We start from the raw sequence: 25,016 nt of genomic DNA, 5'->3' as shown, positions 1-25,016 counted from the left end.
AACTGCACCATCATCTTACTGTGCAAAAACGGCAAAACAGTCATCCTGTAACTAGATAATTATCTACATGCAGTAGGATCAGAATTCTTACTGAGCTGGTTTCCTCCGAGAAAGTGAAAGCCTGATCCTGTTTACTATTTCCACAGACATCCTTTGGAGCGTCGGGCACTTTTGAACCGCTGCCTCGAGACACGTGTATGTGCACATGCGCTGTTCCGTTCGTGAAGCAAGGCTGTTTTGTGTTAGACACATGGCATGATATCCCAGCGCTAGAGCAGGGCACCTCCAGGGAAATGCTCCTCTGCAAGCCACGGTGGGAATCCTGTGGCACGTCCGATTTGCCGATGGTCGGACAAGTGTGGTGCCTCCTCTCTCCAGACAGCTTCCCTGTGGGCAGCCCGCACACTGAAGTGCTGCGGAAAAGCTTTGGATTACGGTTCACGGGCCTCGCGCTGGCATCCTCCGACTGCTCCCGAAGTTTGGAGCACTCGATGTTGACCGTTGTTGTCCTGTTCCCTTTCCCTGGAGGGAGTGGAGGCTGGTTAGCGTAGTGCACCAGCACGCTGGAGTGTCTTTCAGTTCGTTCCGAACTCTGCGATGGTTCTGTCGAGACACTGCAATGCAAGATGGGCTTGGCGTCCCTAAACTCGGCAGGTGGGCAGTTGCTCTTGGACAGCCGCAGGCCGTTCACCGCCGAGGCCACAGAGACCTTGGGCTGCGCCTCATCCTGTGATGCATCAGCTGCGGACAGCTGCAGCTGGTGGGAGGTCTGAAAGGAGCCGCGGGCAGACGGAGGAAGAGGGGGAATCAAAGGAGATGCCACAGGACTGACTGGTGAGGCAGGCGGAGTGGTACAAGGACTCCTTGGGAAAATGACCAATGACGAGCAACGCCGTAATGGAACTTTTGCTTTCCGTCGGCATGGGCCCCTGTCCTGCGCCTGTCCTTTGCGTTCCAAGATGTCAGTTTCAAATATGCTGCTGCTGCTGCAGTAGCCGACGTCGCTTGCTGTGCTACTACTACAGGACCCTCCATCAGAACTTGCCCCGGCATTTCCATCACAAATCCCAGAGTCTACTTCGTCACTGCCACTGATAACACCACCGCCACCTCCATCTAAATCCACGTTCTGTTTGCCGCAAGGCTGCAATGAAATTTGCACCATGCTGCTCTTCTTGCTACCAGCTGCGCTGTTCACTTTCGGTACAAATACAGTAGTGTGCCGCTGCAAGCTGCCATAATCTGGTGACAGGGGCGGCAGTGCCAGAGCAAGCTGCCCTGAAGTCACTTTCATATGAAAGGAGTTAGGAATAGCCGGTCCCTCACCAGGGCTCCGTGCAGGTATCCCCAGCCCGTCCTGCGTACCATGGCTCAGGCTCTCGGATAAAGGGTCGGTGTTGCTTCTTCTTGCGGCGAAATGGAGACGCAGACGTCGCGCCATCCAGTCTAACGCTCTAATCCTGAGCGGAATCGAAGGGAAAAACAAGGCATAGCAAAAAAGCTTGCTCTGCCACTCATGGAAATGGAAACAGAAGAAAAAAGGTGGAGGAATAAACAGAAGAGAAGAAGCAGCAAACCAACTGGTTCAGGTCCCACGCCGTGATTACAATCGTTAGCGCCTGCACATAACCAAAATAGCTCCAGTGACAAGTTGCATTCCTCTCGAGGTTTCTCTGACGCTAATGGCCACTGCAGGTCAAATGCACTGCAAAGGGAAGCCACTAGAGCCTATAGCGCAGAAGCCTGTTACTGCTAACACCCTGGTGGTCTATCTCTTTAAGGAGCTGAAGCACATTCTGGCTTTGAGTTTCTCAGAGGCAACCGCAACGGGTAGGCAGAAACCCCCACCATGTCCCCTCCTTTCTCTCCTTTCTACAGGCAGACCTCAACTGCATTAACTGCACCTTCTGCAATTTTGCGAGAACAGATTTAGAGGCTGTGGCCTTGCCCCCACCCCCTTTCCAAAAGCCCAGCTCCCGGTCACCCCGCTGCAAAAACAACAAACTTGTGTGCCTGAAGGACCAGAGAGCGCTGGAAGTGCCTGGCTGCCTGCTGCTGAGTCTGAGCCAGTTGTGGCTCAACCACCGCATTTAGCAGTGCCTTCGGCTTCTGGTGGTTCCCCTCGAGCTGCCGCCCTGCTAATATTTTCACCCCCGCTGGGATTGAATTACAGGAAATCAAGAGGAATGGTTCTCGCACACAAGTCTTTATCAAACCAAGGCTCAAGTTTCCTAGCAGAGTCCATCCTCGGAAGCCACACGGGTTGTGGAAATATTTGGAAAGCTGCTGGTGGGTTTCTGTGCTCTGCTAAAAAAAAAAAAAAAAAAAACTAGGCTCAAAACCGAATGCCACAGACTGAAAGCTATACGCAGACTAAGGAAAAAGACTGAAAAAGTGCCTAAAGGAAAAAACAGCGAATATGAACTAATTTCTGAAAGAAATTTGAGTATCTCCTTTAAGTTTCTTAGGAGGTCCAGTACCATGCTCTTGCCCAAATGGACGGGGGCCACCACACCGGTCATTTGAGCTGCGCAGTTGCATTCAATGATGGCCTTAAAGCCTGTCCCTCTGTCAGTGCCATTCCACCCCATCAATCAGAAACAATTGCACGAGGCAGAGTTATTCCGGACCATCGGGTCAGTAAACAGTCCTATCTACATATTAAAAATGAAATTGAGAAATATGGAACACAGAGGGGAAACACATTAACGGCTCTTAAGAATGATTGAGTCATTCATGGTATCTCAGCAATGCTGCTTGATGTTATGTAAAGTGAGAAGTCATCTCCACAGTGAGATGTGGTCAAGAGCATCTGGGTATCAAAACATTATTAGGGAGCAATTTATAGACTGTGGAGAAGACATGAAGCAGACAAAAAAAAAAAAACTTAAAATCCCTTGACGTATTAATATTTGCAGTAATTTTATAGTAAAGTCTATGGGTTTTGAAGAAACTTGAAGAAGTTGTAACAAAATACTCCCCCCCCCCCCCCAAAAAAAAAACAAAACAAAAAAAAAACTAAATGTATATTTGTTCATTAGTGTATCTGATTGTTTTTTAAAGTGAGAGTCCCTAAGGTTAGTGGTTTTAGGGACCTCTCTGGTGAGAATCACTCTCACCACTTACCACTGAGCTCTTTTCTCTCTCAGACTGTACAAACTGTTCTTTGATTTGGCCACATCCAATATTTCCATATTTCTTTTTTTTTTTTTTTTTTTACAGTCTAATGGTGGTCTGTTTCTCTTGCACTGAGAATACCTTTGATCGCATGTTGAGGGTTCATCGCAACAGCTGTGCAAATGTAAATGAAACACCTGAAATCAACTCCAAATCTTTTACCTGCTTAACTGATGGATTAACGAGAGACTAGCCCATGGAACCTATGAAATAGCTTTTCAGATAATTTGTCCAATTACTTTTGATCCCCTGAAATGAGGAGGCTTTGTGGAAAAATGGTGGTAATTTCAAAACGTTTCATAGGATTTTTGTTTAACCCCTGAATTCAACCTTTAACCTAAGTCGATATTTAACTGATTAATCAGTAGTTTCATTGCAAATTCAGTGTGGTTGCATGCAGAACCTAAATAATGAAAACTGTGTCACTGTCCAAATTCTTATGGGCCTAACTGTATGACACTCATCTGTGCATGGACACCACTCACCAACACTACCCCTGCCTTTCCAGACAAGAGCCCTGCATACAATGAATGGACATGACAGCAACATTTTTTGCTGACTGTGATATCGTCCATTCAGTTTTCCTGCATGTTTGTTTACATACAAAAAAATGCCAGTTGCACAAAAAAATGGTGCACCAAATATTGGCTCCATACACAGAGTGGACTGCAGCAGGTGATGAAAAAATGATGTGTCCCTAAAACTATATTACAGTTAGAAGTTCACTGTCCTTTAAATGGTTGTAAGATTCTCATTAAATTACATGGTCTAAATTAAAATGGTCTAAAAAATCTAATAAAATGTAAGATTAGAATAAAAATAATTGTCATACATTGGTCTGGAAAAAAATAAGAGACCACTTCAGTTTCTAAATCAGTTTCTCCGATTTTGCTATTTATAGGTTTATGTTTGAGTAAAATTAACATTGTTGTTTTATTCTATAAACTACAGACAACATTTCTCCCAAATTCCAAATAAACATAGTCCTTTAACACATTTATTTGCAGAAAATAAGAAATGTCTGAAATAATAAAAAAGGTGCAGAGCTTTCAGACGGTTTTCATGCATCTTGGCATGTTTTCCTCCACCAGTCTTACACACTGCTTTTGGTTAACTTTATTCCACTCCTGGTGCAAACATTCAAGCAGTTCAGTTTGGTTTGATGGTTTGTGATCATCCATCTCTCTCTTGATTATATTCAAGAGGTTTTCAGTTTGGTAAAATCAAAGAAACTGGGCACGGGACAATATAACATGATATCTAATTGTTTTTGCCTGTGATACATTATCAATGCGTGGCATCAAATATCGATAGTTTTACTTAAACATAGGTGCTATGAATTCACCATTTGACTTACTAAAGTTACTGCTTCATTACTCCACGTGGTAGCACTAATCAAATGAACAGGGTAAACCTGCAGTGAATAATAATGGTTGGGAAATTCTGTGAAGCTGACACCGATAATCCTCTTCAGTAATACAATAAACATTTATACAGGAACACACAAGACACTCTGCCTTCCACAGCCAAAACTCATGCTAAGTGATATATTAGATTTTTTTAACTATTCATCCATTATCCAGCAACAGGTGTGACCTAACCTACTTATCTCACCCTCTCTTACACACACACACACACACACACACACACACACACACAAAGAGTACTTATCAAAGAGTACTGCTGCCTGCGAAATGGAACACTACTTCTATTATGAGGGAGTTTGTTTAACCTTTGCTGTGATTTAGAAAGGAGCCTATCCACGTGTGACTTACACAAAAAAAGCCCAACTCAGCACTACGCCACAAACTTTACAGCATTTCAGACGAATTACTCTCACCTCCTTTATGCCACCCCTGGGGGTATTAAACTTCCAGTACTGCCGCTTTACAGCAACGGCTTGCAAAAAAAAAAAAAAGCCATCCTTGTCCATTCACTACAAATTAAGGCCCAGGTAGATGCTCACCGTTTAGGCATGGCCCCAAAGCTAACAATACTAACGTGCTTCAGAACAACGCTGCAAGGGATCAGGTTTATTAGCCAACACAGTTTATGAGTGCTGATCCAGGAGCAGTTTGTGCTATTCATATAATAGTAAATGGGTTTATTTGATTTAGGGGCCACTGATGGCAGATCAGTCGTTTAATGACCAGAGTATTATGTTTTATTACAGCTGATTATAACCGAACCCATTCTTCGGCACTCTAAAACAAACGGAGATGCAACACAAGGGGTGCATTCATAAAGACTCTGCAAAGTGCAAGTCCGCCGAGATTACAGGCTGACAGTAAATAAATTACTGTAATTCAATCAACCAGATATAAGAAATATTATTTCACACCTAAAGGCATTACGAATCTGTAGAAAGTAAAGCATTACTCACCAAACGATTCTCGTCAAACACTTCCAGAAGTAGGCGATGCTTCCTCGGATGCACCTAAGAAAAAGAAGTGCACAGAGAGGACACTTTTGAATATACCAACATGACAACATACAGTACTGCAAACAAACAAAAGCTTAGCAAGATAAAAGCACAAGACATTTTACTTTTGTCTCTGAAAAGAAGAGTTTTGTCTTAGTTAGACTTTAACTGTGAGATTATTTTGCTTATTTTAGGAACAAAGACCATAATCAGGTAATTTGAACTCAAAATAGCACCAAAAGACACCAGTCATGTTATTGTGATTCTTGTGCCCAAATTTTTGTGTCCAAAACTTGATTCAAGTCGAGATTCTTTTAAGAAGTCGTACTAAAAATGTGCTAGCTTAATCTTGTCTAGTTTTTGTCATGGAAATTTTGGTTACTCATTCCGCCATGCACTTGTAATGGAAGCAAGTGTGGTTTGGCATTGTCCTGATTAAAAACTGCTGGAATATCCCTGAAAAAAAAACAGTATATGGATGGCAACCACACAAGTATGAAGTACTATGAAGACTTGAGTAAAAGTACTGTACTTGCCCTATCAAAAAGTTGAGGTGAGTCAAAATTTAAATGTTTTTTAAGCTCCACACTTAAAGGGAAGTAAGTACTAAAGGACTTCTTACGAGATCAACTTGATCGCTTGATTGCCTCAATTATGAGCATCTTCAGAATTTTCAAATTTCAGTGCCTTGTTTTGAATATCAGGGCCTTCAGAATTCTACCAATAAAGTTTGGAGCTACTTTGAGCTTGTTGTTAATGGTGTAAAAATAGTGATTTTTTGTATGGGCAACTCTATGCCCCAATCACTATCGTTGTAAGCCTGTTGGGAGCACTGGTTAAAGGTCCTGGTTTTGTTTTTGAGAATGCTGGGAATGAATGGAGGTGGGCTATTCCACAAAAGTTCATGCTCGTTATTATACTTTACTACAACCCAAGTCCATTTCACACTGGATTTCTTCTTTAAGTAAGACTTTGTCTGTTTAAACTGTTGGGTATTAGCAGTTACTGGACCCTTTAGCTCTTTTTACTAACAGCCAAGCCCATAAACCAGGTATACATATCAGAGACAGAGACAGACAGACAGACAGACAGACAGACAGACAGACAGACAGACAGACAGACAGATAGAGAGAAGCCTGGATTAGAGGACACTAAAATGTGAATTGTGAGCAAACGAAGCAGTCGGGGGTCCAGTCTCCGGTTTAGCTCTGGAGGGAGGTTTTATCCTCGACTGATCTGTGTCTGAGAGAGAATGTGTGTGTGTAAGTGTGAGTGTGAGTGTGAGTGTGTGCACTGTAAATGGACAGTGACTCATACCAGTGCTCTCCTGTTAAGGCCACTGGCGGCCGGTGAATCTGTTTTAGATCTGTAGCAGTGTCAGACTTTACTTTGCTCCAACACGTCCAGCTCCGCCAGTGTTGGTGTCATATAGCCTTACGAATGGTGCTCTCCAGTAAAGTTCATACACTAATAAATACAGAATATGGCCAAAAGTATTGGGACACCTGCTCATTCATTGTTTCTTTCAAAAGCAAGAAACATCACTATCAATGAACGTCTATTTTCTGGTCTATTTTCATATATTGCTGGGCGATGTGGGAAAAATCATATATCACGATATGGAATTTTTTATATCACAATAAAGCTATATATCATGATATACCACATGTTTTCAGTTATTCTTCGAAAAATATGACAAAATAATATCATTGCTTACTTTTTTTCAACTTTATTTCAAAGTGACATTAAACCAAACTTTCACAAATGAGAATTACTACTTTTTAGTGCAGCAATACTGTTTATATGTATCAAATGAAAACAGATGAGGTAGATGCAGTAGCTGATTTTTTCAAAATTATACAGGTATTTAAATTGAGTTATCAAAATAAACTTAATTAACATTTTTTAAAGTGAACGTAAAACAGCAATGTGTCGCAAAACCACATTATGAAGCTTTTTTTTGCAAAGATTACTTTATTATCACTTATATAAACTGAGTTTATGCAAAGTTTATCCAATATATATTTGCATGAATAATTGATGAAATTATTGTAGAAACTTTTCTATTGCCCCCACAATATTTATCGTCATATCGCACAGCACTATTTTTATACATAAGGTTTTTCTTCTAACTCAGCAGGTCTCGTCACTGGGTGGTGGTGGGGGGAGGAACTAAGTTAAATAAAGCTAAGCTTATTAAACAAAACTGTAATTCTTAAAAAAAAAAAAAAAGTCAAGCGTTGGATGTTAATCTACACAGATTTCTCTCCTCAAAACTGTTTATTTGAATGTTTACAGAGTAAAGCGCTTCCGTTTATTTACATTCAGCTTAGATTTTAGTAGCTAACATCTAGCACTAGTTGTGATTGGCGTCTAATGCTGCCCGACAGCACTGAGGAACCCTGAGTGTTCCGGTAAGCCAGGGCGATATTAGCTAGCGGTTCATCCCATGTAGCTTGTTTTAACATGGTAAACACACAGACTACAGTCTGATATACTCACCTCTGGATGGTAAAAGAGCTAGCGCTTAGCACGGTTAGTGGTTAATGCTAATGCTGCTGAAGCAGTGCTAGCCGGGGTTAGCATCAGGCTTCAGGCCAATAATATTGTCAAATGGTGTGAAGGTACTTATTTAATAGTATTTTAACCATCTTCAGTAACACAGTTGGAGAAAATTAGTAGAAAATTGTCTCACGATATATATATTGATTATATTGACTTTTCCGGAATCGCAGTTTTGCAACCGAAACTGACCCATTGTTTAACTTTTCTTTTACTTACAGACACTAATAGAGCGATGGTAAACTGAGACCCCACCCACTGCGCTCCTCTTTAGACCATCAGCATCATGAATAATGTAAAATTATTTTTGTGGAGGCTCTTAGCTCAGCTATTGTGCTCAACTCTCCTGAAGATTTCCAGTAGGTAAGTAAGAAGATTCGCAGCAGGCTTTTTAAAAGTTCTTATTTGTTTGTAAAAATTTGCTCAAAACCAGTCCCGTGTTATAACTTCCTTGCTCCACATCTGCATGTGAAGAGAATATTAATCTTGTCTTCTTTCCAAGTTAAGAGGAAAGTAAAAACTTTTTTGTTTTTCCATACCAACATGACAGCCCAAACTCTTGTCACGATGCAGCACACGTTTACTACTTGTCCACCAAAGAACACTACAAACTAATGGATGATTTCTTAAGTTAGTAATCTTAGAATCACTAAATCAATAGGGATATTTTTCCATTTTAGCTTTCTGGTATGGAAGCTCATTCTTGCCAGGTGAATTTTCCCCTCTTCTGTTTCCTGCAGCAGAATGTTAGTATGCAAAAATAATGGCTTTCCATGACGAAATAAAAACTTACTTTCGCTATTTCCATATTTTTTTCCACTGTATCTAATAATAATGCCAATTTTTATCTAAATGTTTAATATTATTGTTAAAAAAATACTTAACAGGATTTACTATTTCTGTAGTTAATTAAATTACACAATTCTTTGAGGTTTTTATGTAGGTCTTAAAATTTAGATTTGGTATATTTTCTCAAAAAGACTTGCCATGTCAAAATAATGATTTTTTTTTATCTTGGTTAATATTAATATTATTTATTAATATTAATATTATTCTTAATATTTTAGAATCATAACTACAGTAAAATCAATGTTCTCAAATTTTGACTTATCGTCTAATAATAATAATAATTCTTATTATTTAATAAAAATCTTGACCAAGTGTACTAAAATTCAAAAGTATTACCTCTCTATTTCATCTCTATTTTGTTTCGTTAGTAATTTGACTCGTTTCCCCTTAAAGTGACCACTTAATAACACTTTTTGCAAAATGCTGACTTTGTGATTTACTATTTTACAATACTGATTTTGTCCCTTAATTTCTTAACTTATTTTGCAATAATGGCAAACTATGCCAAATTAAAAGATTGTTTTCTTCATACCGTCTCAAAACTATTTCTTACTGTTTTATCAAAAATCTTGTCTTGGCATCCAAAATCATAAGTTGGAGCTAAGGGTGGACAATATGCCACAAAACTAATATCAAATTATTTCAGGGAATTTTTGCTATAGCAATGTTCCTGGTGATATGACACAACACAACACCCTAATCATTTTCATGATTTTCCTTTATAAATCTTTGGTTGTTTGGATTAGAAATGTCAGTTAAATACATTATATAGCAGAAAAACACAGTGATATTTGAGAAGTGAAATTAAGTTTATAGGATTTACAGAAAGTGTGCAATAATTCTTTAAACTTTAAATTAGGCATGTGCATAAATTTGGTGCCCAAACTTTATATCAAGGATTGAAGTGAAATAAATGATTCTGGACAGATAAGGGACTTTAGTAGATATTTAAGGGAAGCAGACTGGAACAGCGTGGCTTGTTTTAAACTGTTTTCACGTAATATAAAAAAAAATCACAGTTTTAACCATTAATATTTTAATATCTAAATTTCTCAAATTTTGCCTTATTTTCAATTGTAACGTAGTATTTTAAATCATTTGATATTTGAACAGAAGGTTATTTTGAGACATAAGAAAGAAAAAGGAAACATATTTCATTATTTATAATTATTAATCCTGTCCTGGGACAAAATAATGTAAAGTGATAATAAAGTTTTCTTTCTTCCACCATCCCCAGGCAACATGGAGAGAAAGCACTGAGCCAGTTCATTCAAGGACCGTCCCTGTTATTCGCAAACGAATCACAGAAGGAGTGTGTGTTGCTATTGACAAAACATTAAAAGTATTTTATACAACAATGACTAATAACTAATATGAAAGAAATATGAAACTACGCTGTGTCTGATCTAGCAGAGCTCACAGAGAAAGAACCGGAGACAGAAGTATTACAGCCACTGCATCACGGGACTCATCGCAGAATATCACATGACCTTATGGAGCGTTAAGGGAGTGAGAGAGAGAGAGAGAGAGAGAGAGAGAGAGAGAGAGAGAGAGCGTGTAATGGAGCTTTCGCAACTGGAGCTTTCGGCTGCCGCATCCATGCCCTGACCTTTGAGCCCCGGGCCCTGAGACACATGGCTCTACTGTCAGCTCGCTCCTATAAAGAAGCACTGTGATGCATTTCCCCTCCCCACGTTCACCTGAACAGAGAGCGCTCTGTGTGCGAGAGGGAGGAGAAGGGAGTGGTGGCCCAGCATGCACCTCTCTCCCAACCTGTGCGAGGTGTTTTCACAACAACACGTAGCACACTGGGCCTCAATTTCACCTTACACGGTCTGGAAACAGCCCCTCGTGAGCTCTAATTATAAACACCTTAACGTAAAACACGCCAACGCAGAAGCAGATGTGCAGAAACAAGATACGCCAACTTACAGCAAACACATTTGTCTGGGACGACTTGGTTCTGTGTAACGAGTTAACTGTGGAGCGCAGAATGACCTGAATCAGGCGTGAGAGAGTATTGAGGCCTTCAAAGACTGAAACTGATAGTTTGGGTAAGAGGTCTGATGTTAAGCTTCAACGTTTCATATTACAAATGATAACAAATGATAGGACAATGTAAACCCCCACAATAAGCATTCCTGCTACCTGCATGCTGTAATCATCACATACACTACCAGTCAAAAGACTGGACACACCTGCTTATTCAATGCTCTTTTTTCCCTACATTGTAAATGAATGTAACGTAAAAGTGACATGGATTCCAGTCTGGCTGCTCAGACTAAGCTGCATTGCCACTAAATGGATATACTCTAGTATATGTCGAATTTCAATACCACATACTAAATCAGATTCATAAACAGCTAAACATGTTATTTAAGTGCCCTTAAATGCCCAGAAGATGATTAAATGTAATATGTGCTGATATTTGGGGAATAAATACACTATACTGCCAAAAGTATACGCTTGCCTTCTTAATGTTTGATGATGTGAGGCTTGAATGGAGCTGTTCTGCCATGGAAACCCATTACTCGCTACACTTTACTGTTCTTGAGCTGATCTGAAGCTACATGAAGTTTTGAGGTGTGTAGTGCTTCTGTGACTCTGCAGAAAGCTGATGATCTCTGTGCACTATGCTCCTCACCATCTGCTGACCCTACTCTGTTATTTTACACTGACAGAGCACAGAGTCGCTGTCATTCCCAGTCTCTTCCACTGTGTTATAATATATAATATATAAAATTGGCTGTGGAATATTTAGTAGTGAGGAAATTTCACGACTGGACTTGTTGCACAGGTACAGCATCCTATCACTTTTCCACACTGGAATTCACTGAGCTCCTGAGAGAGACCCATTCTTTCACTACTGTTTGTAGAAGCAATCCGCATGACTAGCTGCTTGCTTTAATACACCTGCAGCAATGGAAGTGATTGGTTCAATAGTGTAGATGGGTGAACAAATACTTTATAGTGAATATAATGTGTTGTGTCTGTCACTTTTGGTGACCAGGCTTATGGAGTGAGCTGCCCTCTCTAATTGACATTTTTGTGGTGTCGGCCAATCATTGCAGCCCTAATGTGAACATACACTTAGAGATTACACCTTCACAGTGTGAGGTGAGTATGTGATGGTTAAAGCAAGCAGTTAGCAGGAATGCTAATTGTCGGTGTGCAAGTTTATATTATATGTTGTATTACTGTTGTAACGCCAGTGTTAGGCTAAACATTTGAGACATTTTTAACTGCTGTGTGAACATAACCTTAGAGATTATTAACATCCCCACAGTTTGATGTACAGTTTGATGTACATTACCGTACCAGATGTTATTGTTGAATAATACTAAAGTCATTATTTTCTCAGTCACCTTTTATAAGTTTATGAGTCACCTGATATTCAGGCTTTCAGTTAACAGCTGTGCTGAACTTATCATAAGTTGATTACTTGAATTTCTTGTCTTTTACTGTGTTTGAGAGCATCAGTTGTAAAGTTGTGAAGAGGCAGAGTTGGTATACAGTGAAGTCCTATTTGAGTAACATTCTAATCTAATCAAATCAAAGAAATCATTACTTTAAGAATTTTAAGAAGGTCAGTCAATCCCAAAAATTTCAAGAACTGAAAGTATCCACAAGTGCATTCACAGAGACCAATAAAAACGTGATGATGAAACTGGGTCTCATCAGGATCGCTCAAGGAAAGGACAAGCATCAGAGTTACCAGTCTAAGAAACTGAAGAAAGTTAACAGCTCCCCAGATAAGAGCACCTAAATGCTTATTTTGAGTATGTTGGTTTGTTTAAAAAGTTACTACATGATTCATTATGTGTTCCTTCATAGTCTGGATGACCTCGCTATTAATTTACAAATGTAGAGGTGAGGAAAAAAAAAAAAAACTCTGAATGAGAAGATGCGTCTAAACTTTTGACTAGTACTGTATATAATCCTATTTACCGGTACAGTTGTTGCAGATTAGCAACTGACCTCAGTTCACCCACTATATTTGTGCCATTTAAGACCCACGCTACATCACTTCATATGCCAACCCCTCAATCACTGTGGATACAGGAGTACTAACAGGTAATAAAACATTACAGTTATAACACCATCATAACCTAAGTGATGCCGCTGGCCAAAATCCAAACAAACCGTACAGCCAGCGCCGCAGACAGAGCGATTCAACTCGCTGAGTCGAAACTCAATAAAACACTTGCACACGGTGCAGACAGATTAACTTTTAACCAGAGCCATGTTTGCTTTGACTATTGTGAGAGTGTGTGTGTGAGTGTGTAACGTAGAGGAGATAAGGGTGTGATGGTAAATCTCAGACAAAAGGAATTAAAAGCTTGAATAGATTTCAATTAAGAGTGATGATATTTTAATGGTTTTCTTAAACTATTTCTGTCTAAATACGATATAGATGTCACTGTACAGGTATTTAATATGAGGCCTTATTACAGAGTACAGGGCATACTTTACAGCTCGTTCACACAATCTTTTTTGGATGTTTAAATTAATATCATGTTTAAAAAATAAATAAATTGGAGTACAGTACCAGTCAAAAGTTTGGACACACCTTCTCGTTCAATGTTTCATAAGAAATCATGAAGTAAACTTGTGCTAAACGAAAGTGATAAAAAAAAACACAAATTACATTACATTACATTACATAAAAAGTAATTGATGAACTTATTCTGTGCAACAGAGGTAACTTTTGCTCTTTCTTTCCTGGGACGGTCGTGATGAGAGCCAGTTCCTTCGTCACGTTTTTATTGGTCTTTGAGACTACACTTGATACTTTCAAAATTCTTGAAATGTTTCAGATTGACTGACCTTCATTTCTTAAAGTATTTTTTTACTCAGTTCAGTAGTTTTTACCATAATAAGGATTAGAACATTACTCAAATAGGACTATTCACTGTATACCTGTAACTCTACCTCTTCACAACTTTACAACTGATGCTCTCAAACACATTAAGAGGACAAGAAATTCTAGTAATTAACTCTTGATGAGTTCAGCACAGCTGTTAACTGAAAGCCTGAATTCCAGGTGACCCTACCTCATAAAACTGACTGAGAAAATCCAGCCAAGATGAGCAAAACTGTCAAATAAGCAAGAGATGCTGCTTTGAAGAATCTAAAATAGAAAACATATTCTGGTTTGTTTAATAATTTTTCATATGTTTAAATGACTAGTATTAATGTACTATGGAGACGATTTTAAATAAGAAAAAATATGAATTTATAGAGTCTCTAAATATTTGACTGATACTGTATGTATGTATGTAGACTGAAATTAAGGAACAGTGACACTACATGCACTTTTATATTACATTCTGTCTGATTGTGTGAACTATTGGCGTCGCTAAAATCAGGCTTGCCAATCAGAGCTGTTGTCATGGTTGCAGACCGAAACAAACGAGTGTGAAGGCAGCAGAAGAACAGATGATCTTGTTCAGATCAGAACACAGACGCTTATGTAATGAGCAACATGCTGACCATAAAAATGTGGAGGTTATGGTGAAGCAGAGATGAAAGTCTGTGGAATGACATACTTTACAGCCACTTTATGAAGCTTTTAAAGTTTGTCTATAAGAGACACACTTTTCATGTTCCACAAAGAACCGTGAACTATAGCTTCCCTCGCTAATGCACACTGATTTGAAGAAGGGAAGTTAAAGGGAGCAAAAATGGACAGAGAGCAGAGAAAAGAAAAGAGTGGAAATACATGAGAACAAATCATCACTTACCCTAAAAAAGAATTCCTCGTTCCACTTTGGATCCAAAGTCTAAGAACATTTAAACACAAGACAATGACTGACTAAATACATACAGTATGAATGTGAAACAAATGAATAGTTTGGCTAAGAACCAAATAAACATGATTTATCACTTATCCCATATACAGAAATGTGTTTTTTTTTTGAGTTCAGAACAAGAAATGCTAAGCCAAAGCTGATAACAAGCATTAAATTGTGTCTTTCATGTCCTCACCATAAATACAGTACATTTCTAATACGGGCTCTTAACACATTGTCTTACAAGGACAACGGATTTAAGTTATTTCATGAAGATAAATCAGTGTCAGTTTTAGTTCAAATCTTTACATTAGGTCAATTAATAAGACCATATTTGCACTAGCACCTCATTTACTGAAGCATCAATGATATTATATTCTAGATTTTGTTTATTGTGAATGTAAACGTTGAGTTTGTGCTCTGCTGGGTGTCCTTGTGAGCATAACATGCAGCGGTGTACGCACGTTAGGCATGCACGGAGCACCGATGTTGCCAAGATAGCAATGAACGTCTGACTGTTCATGTCTGTATTGGTGCATTCCATCACCAGGGGTTCAACAATGTTTTACATTGCCAAGATAGCAATATGCCAGAAATTTACCCTAACACACCTCATTTCCAGACCACACCCATCAGTGTAGATATATTCACAAGAATCAATGCTATTTAAACAACGCAGACCAAAGGCAAGACTGTTTTGATTGCTTATGCAGCTTTCAATACATTTTTGAAGAAAATAAAACAAGGTTTGATCTTTCATCTAGTGAAATGATTTTTAAGACTAAATACAGTATTTGTTTGCAAATCAAGCCTGGTATCTCTTGTTGTAGACAAAAAAAACGTGTCAATTATCTGGGGTCAGTAATAAATCATGTTTATAACTACTCTTTTAATGACTCGATACATTAAAGTCTGATAACATCCCTCACCTTTTTGATGGTTTTAGTTTGAAGGCTGGTCAGTTCTCCATTCACAGGGTCATAGAGAGACAGTCTTGTATATGGATCACTGCAAAATAATGAAGACAAAAATACAACATTAAGCATTCTACAAATATAACAATTCTATCTTATTATTATAATTATTTTATTATTATTATTATTATTATTAAAGAAATTACAGTGCTTCATGTTTTATTTTGTATTGAATCTACAATGTTATAGTTTTATAATACTGAATGCTGTAATAAACTTCAAACAGAAACATTCACACATTACCACATGGCTAATTAAAATGATTATTACACTGTGAATCATTATGATGCTGCCTAATTACACAACCAAATCTATAAAAAAAATGAACCAATACAGTAAATTCCTGAATCTTGAGGGGAGCGGGAACTCTGTGCACATATTTAGAAACAATAGTAAGGCGTTAGCTACATCCTCCCTGAGTCACTTCCCTATTGGATCTGATCCATCAGAGCACCTTCTTTACTGAGCTGTCACAATCGGGTTTCCCAAAAGTGCTGCATGCATTAGGATGTTCAGACTGTAAACACAGGGAAGGATCATGTACAGTTAAATAAAGCTGCTGTGAATCCTGGAATTGGCTGACATGCAGTAAAGAGGCGGGACAGGAATCAGTAATGCCATTTCTGAACTTCAAAAGTCACATCGCAGGTTGATTGAGCAAGGAAACCCCAACACTCTTTGAATGGGTTAAAAATAGTTCAGGAGACTTATGTCATGGAGTGAATGACTTTTATTTAGATATGCAGATAAAAAGATGTGACAAATACTGGAGAAACTAGAAATCATACTTGGCTCTGAACTGATTTACTCACTGTTTGTATTTTAGTAATACAGGTGTGTATGTGAGACCCTTTCACATGTTTTGCCTCGTCGAATTGGAACTGTATACCATAATGTAACGGCTAACAATCCATCGTTATGGAAACCTTGTAGGCCTGCAAACCCTTACAATATGTAATATACGCAAAGCATTTCTCTGTCCTTATAAAGATTCCTGGCAGCTTCCTGATGTGTCTTTCTGTTGTGTTTTTTCTCCTGTCTGCTGTTAAAAATCCAATGAAAAAATACAGCCACAAGCGCCCGTTTACAGGGGCTAAGCAGGGCAAAGAGGGCAAAGAGGCTCACTAAGGCCAGTTAGGCTGAAAACATGTTTTTTAAGCTCAAAATGTCATCACATGCATTTATAGAACTGGCCTCTTCTGCAGCATTGCTGAGAAACAATGGGTCAGCTGTAGCCACACCCCCCTTTTTGGCATTTGTTTGCCAAAATAGGCTTGTAACTTTATCATGTTCTGATAAAATGTATAGCCAGCAAAAGTAAATTTGACTCCGCCTCAGAAGGACTAATTTGCATATGGCGGCCAAACTATTTTCAAATTTTATTTTATTTATTTTTTTTTTTTTATGAAAATTGAGGTTCACATCGTCCTGAGTAATTATATACCAAATACATGTGGATTGCTTAAAAAGCCTGGAACTAGTTTGAAATGTGCAATTTTTACACAACAGGCCACAGAACAGAAAGAATGCATTTTTGGTAAAGACATGTATAGGAAAAGTCGTGAAGGCTACAGCAGTACATACAACTGCTCAAGAATCATATGGCTAGGCAACATGTACATTTAAATATAATCAATTTATTTGGTAAAGTTCTCCTTTTCAAAACTTTAGAAGATGATAGCAGGCCCTGCAATATATAGAGTACATAACATTCATCCTGATTGGTGAATGTATAGCTTGTCAAAAGCTTGCTTAAAACTCATTTCAAATTTTTGTCTATCATTAGTATATGGGCCAAAGATGATACCTGCAAAGTTTGAGCTTGATTGCTTGTACAGCTGCTACCCTTGTGGGCGTATATCTACAAAAACTGACCGAGTACCTCAGAATCAAGATGCTGTGATTATACATGCTATGCTACAACTTAAATAAAATAATGGTGGAATTTGGTGAAAATAGTCTTATTTGTTAATATTGTAAGCTTGCAACAAATATCACAAAACAACAAAATAATGCAAGACAGTTTTTTTCCCAGTATCTTACAGCCCTCAGGGCAGCCAATAACACTGGTAACTGACAGCTAAACAACAAAAACGAAGATACATGTTTTTTTAAGCCACAATAGATCAGCCTTAAAAGCACAGCAACACAAACAGCGTGTTTAAGTGTAATGAATAGTTTGGAGAGACAGTTGGAAAATTGTTACGTGAGCATGACTTATGACTGTTTTTGTACATAAACCTAAATATGTCATAAGTGGAGCGAGAACGACACAATCCAGGAACAAAAACTGGACATGGGCCAAATTTAAGCAGCAAACTGAATATGCAGTAGATCCTTTTATTAAAAACAAAATGAAATTATTGCAGCAAATTAAAGTATGGAAAAGCCATATAATACAGTGTGGATCCTCTATGATGCACATAAAATTAATTTCAAGTATTAATAATATATGTTTAGCAAATATATCACTTTCAAATACATTTTAAAATATCTGCTTTGACTGGCTGTCACTGATTGCATATTATTATGCGCGCATGAAAGCTTTTAAAGTATCAGTGGTATTGAGATATTAGCCTCAGTGGAGTATTACTTGGTATGAGATCAATGCCAAAACGAATGGAATGACCTCTATCATTAAAGTATATTTGAAAGTAATATATTTGCTAAATATACATTTAATATCCAGATTTGTTCTGGGTATATCTAGATTATATGCAGTACGGATTAGCAATTTGACCCTAAAATATCACATTACATCAGGGTGTTTTTGCGATAGCATTTTTTTTATTTGCAGAAGAGCACCTGAGTGTTTTTTTCTGTAATCTGATTACAACAATCGCAATATACAGTACCACACTTCTTCTCATTCTTTTCCTTTTATTGTAAACTAGCTATACTAATTAGCTACAAATTAGGTATACTAATAAGCAAACCAGAATATGTTTTCTACTATGTTAGATTCTTCTAAGTATCACATTTATGTTTGAGGACAGATCTGCACACTCTTGGTATTTTAATCTCAGTGTCTTTATGAGGGAGAGACACCTGGAATAGTGTTCTTAGTGTCTTGAAGGAGTTTCATGAGGTGCTGAACAATAGTTACTGCTTTTCCTTTAAATCACCATCACCATCTCACCATGTGGAGGCCAAAAACTTTTTGTTTACTGTTAACTATGTAATTCCAAATGTGTCCCTTCATTATTTTGATGTTTTTAAATTCAGTCTACAATGTTGAAAATAAATTAAATAATTAAATAAAAAAAACTGACTGGTACTGTATATCGCCTTGCTTATAAATTGCAATATATTGAATTATAACCCCTGCATTGTGATACATATCTTAAGTTTTTGCCAATACACAGCTCTAGTCTATTTCTTAAAAAGGCCTGGTACTCTGGGGAAACTACAACTCTCAATAAGATGAGAAACAGCTAGGACAGAAAGCCCAGTCTGAGATTTCACAACACTGTGATCAGGCGTGGATATCACTGCATACCTAAGGCACTTTTATTTAGGTCAAAAGAGAAAAGAGAAAAGAGTCTCTCTCTCTCTTTCTCTCTCTCAAGGACAGCACAGACTATTGATGATGGTGCCATCTGCTGGACACGTGGCCTACAGGCTGCCCATTCTGAATGAGAAAGAACAGACGCAGAACACGACTGAAGGTTAAGAGCTTGTTGAAACAGCACAGAACACGGAGTACGTAGCTGCTCACGAATCGTACATAAATCGTGTAGACTTGTTTGTGGAAACAAAAAAAATCCATCATCATGCGGCCATAGGGTCCTGGACACCCGTTCCTTCAATGTTCCTTCAGTGTCTTCTGAAATCAGAGGCACCGATAGGGAATTTATCTAGTCTAGGCTCTAGTAACAGGGTCTACTCTTTTGGAAAGGCTAGGGAGGTACTAGATGCTGGAACATTGCTGTGAGGAGAATTTTGATCAGATTTGATCAGATACTGACTGATGTTAATAGATGTCAAAAGCTTCATCAATGCAGAGAACAGTGCATCTCCAGAACGACTGTAAAGTTCACCCCTTGTGGAGACAACTGGGTTTCCTTGGCCTCAAGAAGAACCTGAAGGACCTGGTATAAAACATTCAGGTGTGTTTCCTTAACAGGACACCAGTGAAGCGTAACTGTAGAGGATTAGAGAGGTACTGGTATCATTCTATACCAGAGAGGCTATTGAACTCAAGGTTAAAGGAGAACTCCGGTGTAATATTGACTTTGGGTGTAGTAAACATGATAGAGTACTAACCTTTCTTTCTTTCCAACCTCCGCTTTTCAGCAGTTTACCGAGATGCAGTAATTTATTGCAGTTTGTCCAAACATGCTTTAGAATGGATGATATGGGGCATAATTTGCGCCTGCAGATAAATCGCTTTTAACACCATTATCCAGGCTCAAAGAAGCTCTGCACTTTATTGCTAGAATCTAAGGAGCCCTCACATTATAGTTATTTTAAAGTTATTAATGTCTCACAAAACGAGACATTAATAACTATAAAGTGCACATGAAGCTAATTAAAAACTACTGTTTACAACCCGTTGCGTGACTTAATCCACGGGTGCCGCCATCTTTTACCTTTCCCTTAAGATGGTGGCTTCCAGATTCTACCAATGAGGTGTTGAGCTACTTTAAGGCTGGATAACGATGTAAAAAGCAATTTATCTGCAGGGGCAAAATATGCCCCATATCATCCATTCTAAAGGATGTTTGGACAAACTGTAAAAAAAACTACTGGATCTCAGAAAGCTGCAAGAGAATGGAGGTGGGCTATTCAACAAAGGTTAGTACTCTTTATCATGTTTCAGTACACCAAAAATCAAGTTCTCCGTTAAATGGTAGAATCTGAAAAGTTCACACTAAAAACAAGAGCACTCATTTCCATTATTTTCAGTATATAAACTATTTAAGTTCAACTATTCACAAACAACAAATGGTGGATAATTTTTTTGGTTTCTTGGTTATTTTAGCCCACAGCTTCAGCCAATAGTGTGTGTTCAGTGCCAGTGTTTTCAACATGTAGAGAAAATTCCTAGAAACACCCAAAAGCTTGTGACAACACTTGACCACGCTTCTTCACGCAGTTCACAGTGCAGAAAGGTCAGTACTGGTGCGAGCCTGAGCGAGATCTACTCCATCACAATCACAAGAGGCGCCTCTATAGTTTTGAGTTTTGAGTTTTAATGTTGTGAACACAAACAAAGGGCACATTGCCGTGGCATCATGGAGGGTAGCGTCTCCCAGAAACCAAACCACCAAACAGGCGAAGAGTACAAACACAGAGTTCAGTTTCACTCCACAGGATAGAAGTTTCACCTGCTTTTCGAATCTGTTGGTGATAGTTTGAGTTTAAGCGTATCAACATTCGATCACTATTTTTGCCGTTTTTCATTTTGGCTATACTTTTATAGCTTTTTGCTGGCTGTGCTTCATCTTAAATCAAACTGTCTTGATTAACTGACCAATAGAAATGCTCCAAAATAAGATAACGCATAAAGTTAGGAAGCCTAATAAGCAGATATAAGCAGCATCCATGGATAGCAGGTGCAATAAAGAAAAGTAGAAATGGTGGATTGTGGTTATTAGACTAACCTGGCAACCAATTTTTCCTTCTTGGCCAACGTAATTCCAAAAACAACTTAGCTTATCGTCACTGTATCTCTATTTATGCTGTTTTTTTTTTTTTTATCTTTTTACATAGTTTCATTCTGGTGGCTGCTCTTTAAAGCACTTTAAATCGAAGTTTCCTGAAGAACTGTCCAAAATTGAATAACCCAGAATACAATCTTTGTAAACTTCTACTGCAATGTTGCCATTTTAAACACACAAATAAGCAGCATCCAAAGTGAACATGTGTGATAAAGAAACAGGGAAATGCTATCGTGTTCATAACACTGACCTGGCACCCAGAATATCCTTCTTTGCCAGCCCTATTCCAGAAATGACCTTCACTCTTAGGATCCTGGCTTCATCCTGTGGGAGGAAAATAACTTAAAATCAGATAAAACTTGCTTGTATTATTATTTGAATAGCTTTTTACAGTTTACGTCATGTAACAGCTTTACATTAATACAAGAATATGACAAGATATAAACAATACATAAAGCATAAACATAAAGCCCTCAGTAGAAGCAGACATGGGCAAGAAAAATCATGTTTAAAGCTGGAGGAAGAAACAATGGGAGGAACCAAGACTCATAAGGGGCAACCCATCCTCCTTTAGGTTAAAACTACACTTTTAATATAACTAGGTTATTATCAGAGGCTCTTTAAAAAAAAAAGGTTTCTTTGAAACTGTGGAGGATCCCCTTTAAGAAGGTTCCAAAAGGTTTCTTACAGAACCTTATATTTGTTCCTGTTTGCGCACCTATATTTAAACTGTTTGGCACATTTCTACCTAAAAAAATAGCTCCCTGCTGGAATCAAACAATAGTAGGTTCTCCAGTTCAAATCGGGAGCCATTCCCTCTGTTGATGACAAATCCTGTAACGTAACCTCGGTTTCACTAAAACTAGTGCAAATGCAGACAGGTTCGTTTAAAAAGCACAAAGGTTCTTATAAGCCTAAACAGAACCAATTCTAGAACCAGATTTATTTTGGTTGAAAAGGATTACGAATGTACTTCACTATATAGTTTATAATATTGTACATTTTTGATGAAATTAGGCACAGTCTGTTGTTATGGCACTGATGGTTCAAATAATTAAGGTATGATAGTGGTAAAAGATGATGATAAATATAATGTAAGAAGCAGATAGCAAACAGAGCCCATTTAATCTTCAAACTTAAAATGTGTATAGTCAATTATACTGTATGATAATCAATAACTGACTGATTTTTTTGATTGATCAATCTGTTATTAAACAACAACAGCTTGTTGGGAAAGGCATCCTTTCCCCATTAGCTGGTCAGCAACAAAATGCAAATCCCTTGACTCACATGGAAAATGAATATTATCAGCCCAACTTCCCAAAGACATGTGACCTAATAAACAAATACTATACTATACTAACAAACGTGAGGTCAGAGTCGCGGTGAAGATTGAACAGTGAACTCGGACAGTGTGAGGTGACTCACAGTCACGAGGCACTTCAAAAAAGGAAAAACTGAGGAAAGTGATAACCATAATAAACAGGAGTGTGTGTGTGTGTGTGTGTGTGTGTGTAAGGGGGTTACCTACCTAAACCAATGCATTTATTAATAAAATACAAATCTGAGAAAATACTTAAAAATACTCAAGGAATCAATAAATCTACTCTTAAGACACTGATGAATATTTTGTGGGGTTTTCGAAATAAACTACAAAGATTTGTTTTTATTAGACAGCCAATAATTACACCAACTAGCCTTTACACATACTATAAAGATCCCTAAAAAACAAATTATCATACAGTACAATTTAATATTGAAGGCAATAAAGCTATACAGGAACAAATGTTTTGTAAATAATACATCTTAAACAAACCAGCATTTCTTGTATTATACTATTGATTCAGATAAGTAGCCACACTTTGTGTCCCGTAAATGTTTTTAATATTATTTTAATAAATTAAATAAAGAAATAAAGGAAACCATTAAGCTGTAATACGTGTAATTATGTTAACAGATCAGCTAAGCTGAGCAAAACTAGCTGTCTGGAATGGACAATCAAGCCAATAAATACACGAACCCAGCCTTTACACATACTGTAAAGCTCTCTAAGAAAATATTTTTTGTATTATACATTAGATAGTAGCCACAAGTTGTGATCCTTAATTGTTTTAATGTCTTTAATATTAATCTACAATGTAGAAAATAAATGAAATAAAGAAATAAAGGAAAACATAAGGCTGTAGTAATGTAATTATGTAAAAAGAGCAGTTAACCTTACACCTAAACTAGCTACCTGGAAAATCTGAGAAAATGATCATAAAATAATTAGTCTCCTAAGGCATTTTCTTGAGGGGGTTTCCTAAATGGACAATCAAGCCAATAAATACACGAATCCAGCCTTTACACATACTGTAAAGCTCTCTAAGAAAATATTTTTTGTTTTATACGTTAGATAGAAGCCACAAGCTGTGATCCTTAATGTCTTTAGTACTAATCTACAATGTAGAAAATAAAGGAAATAAAAAATAAAGGAAAACATAAGGCTGTAGTAATGTAGTTATGTAAACAGAGCAGCTAACCTCACACTAAAACTAGCTGTCTGGAGATAAGGAGACCAGTGTAGTCTCATTTTAGCCTCCAAACATGATGTAAAAATGTCCCACAGTCTGAAACACGACTGAGAATGTCAGATTTCCAGGCCTGGATGAAATGAGAGCTGGATTTACAGGAGTAGACAACAGAGCTGCTCACCCAGCAGATCATCATCGCTGCTATAATTACCATTACATAAGCAGGTGAAGCTGCCAGCAGCTCGAGAGTAAAGCAGCTGTATCGCTGTGTTCTCGGTTTAAAGGCAGATTACTGAGCTGGATCAGATTAGATCAGGTTTACTGGCTGCAGTAAGTCTCTCAGATATAACTTACCTCCTCAGCATGGAGTCCCCGCACCTCCGGCACCACCACTGCAGCCATGTTATTATTATTATTCATGGATTATCGCTCAGTTTGTCGCCCGATACGATACTACACCAGTGGTTTATCCTGAACAGCAGCCCTGAAATGTGTTAATTTAAGCGGAATTCCTCCGTCAGTGTCCCGACCGCCCGCTAGATCCTCAAACGTGTCGTAGCATCAGCGCTGGCCATCTTACCGTCTCTTTCCTTCCGCTTACAGCACACGCCCCTGGTACAAGCCACGCCCACACACAGCAACGCCCCGCCCACCAGAGTGTAAAGAGCTGTAAAATGGGCGTGGCGCCACTGTGGGTGTACGTGAAAATTTAACAAAATACTCCTAGTGCATCTCAAATAATCTGAATATCATTGAAAAGTAACTTTATTTCAGTAATTAAGTTTAAAATTATACTCATATTATATTATATAATATTTTATTACTAAAAATCAGTGTTTTAGAACATTTTAATATTATACAAGACCAATTATAGGTACCTAAGGCAGTGTGCCAAGTCCTGCTAAAAAAAAAATGAAATCCGCACCTTTATAAAAGTGACTTTGGACTTGAAAAAACACAGTGGACCAACACTAGCAGATGACATGACTCTCCAAACCATCACTGGTCATCAGTAAATTTTGCATTTTATTTGTAAATCATTGGAGCAGAGTCTGGAGGAAGAG

At 38.1% G+C, this 25,016-nt stretch overlaps 1 protein-coding gene across 2 annotated transcripts in view; it reads right to left on the bottom strand.

Moving 5' to 3' along the window:
• nedd4a (NEDD4 E3 ubiquitin protein ligase a) overlaps positions 1-24,551 on the bottom strand; it is a 64,351-nt gene extending 39,800 nt beyond the window's left edge. Inside the window, exons 1-5 of one of the 2 annotated variants that reach the window (XM_007251863.4) lie at positions 24,307-24,551; positions 21,690-21,763; positions 15,732-15,810; positions 14,755-14,793; positions 5,561-5,614 (exon numbers count right to left, since the gene is read on the bottom strand). In XM_007251863.4, the coding sequence (XP_007251925.3) occupies positions 5,561-5,614; positions 14,755-14,793; positions 15,732-15,810; positions 21,690-21,763; positions 24,307-24,372 (312 nt within the window). In that variant the 5' untranslated portion in view covers positions 24,373-24,551. Of the gene's footprint in view, positions 1-91; positions 2,313-5,560; positions 5,615-14,754; positions 14,794-15,731; positions 15,811-21,689; positions 21,764-24,306 lie in introns of those variants that run through there. The other variant, XM_007251862.4, reaches the window with a different exon arrangement.
• Positions 24,552-25,016: the final 465 nt, after the last annotated feature.

Source organism: Astyanax mexicanus, chromosome 9 (assembly GCF_023375975.1).
Source record: "Astyanax mexicanus isolate ESR-SI-001 chromosome 9, AstMex3_surface, whole genome shotgun sequence".
NCBI classification, from domain to species: domain Eukaryota; kingdom Metazoa; phylum Chordata; class Actinopteri; order Characiformes; family Acestrorhamphidae; genus Astyanax; species Astyanax mexicanus.
Note: the sequence above shows the minus strand (reverse complement) of the source record. Positions and strands in the feature narration are given on the sequence as shown.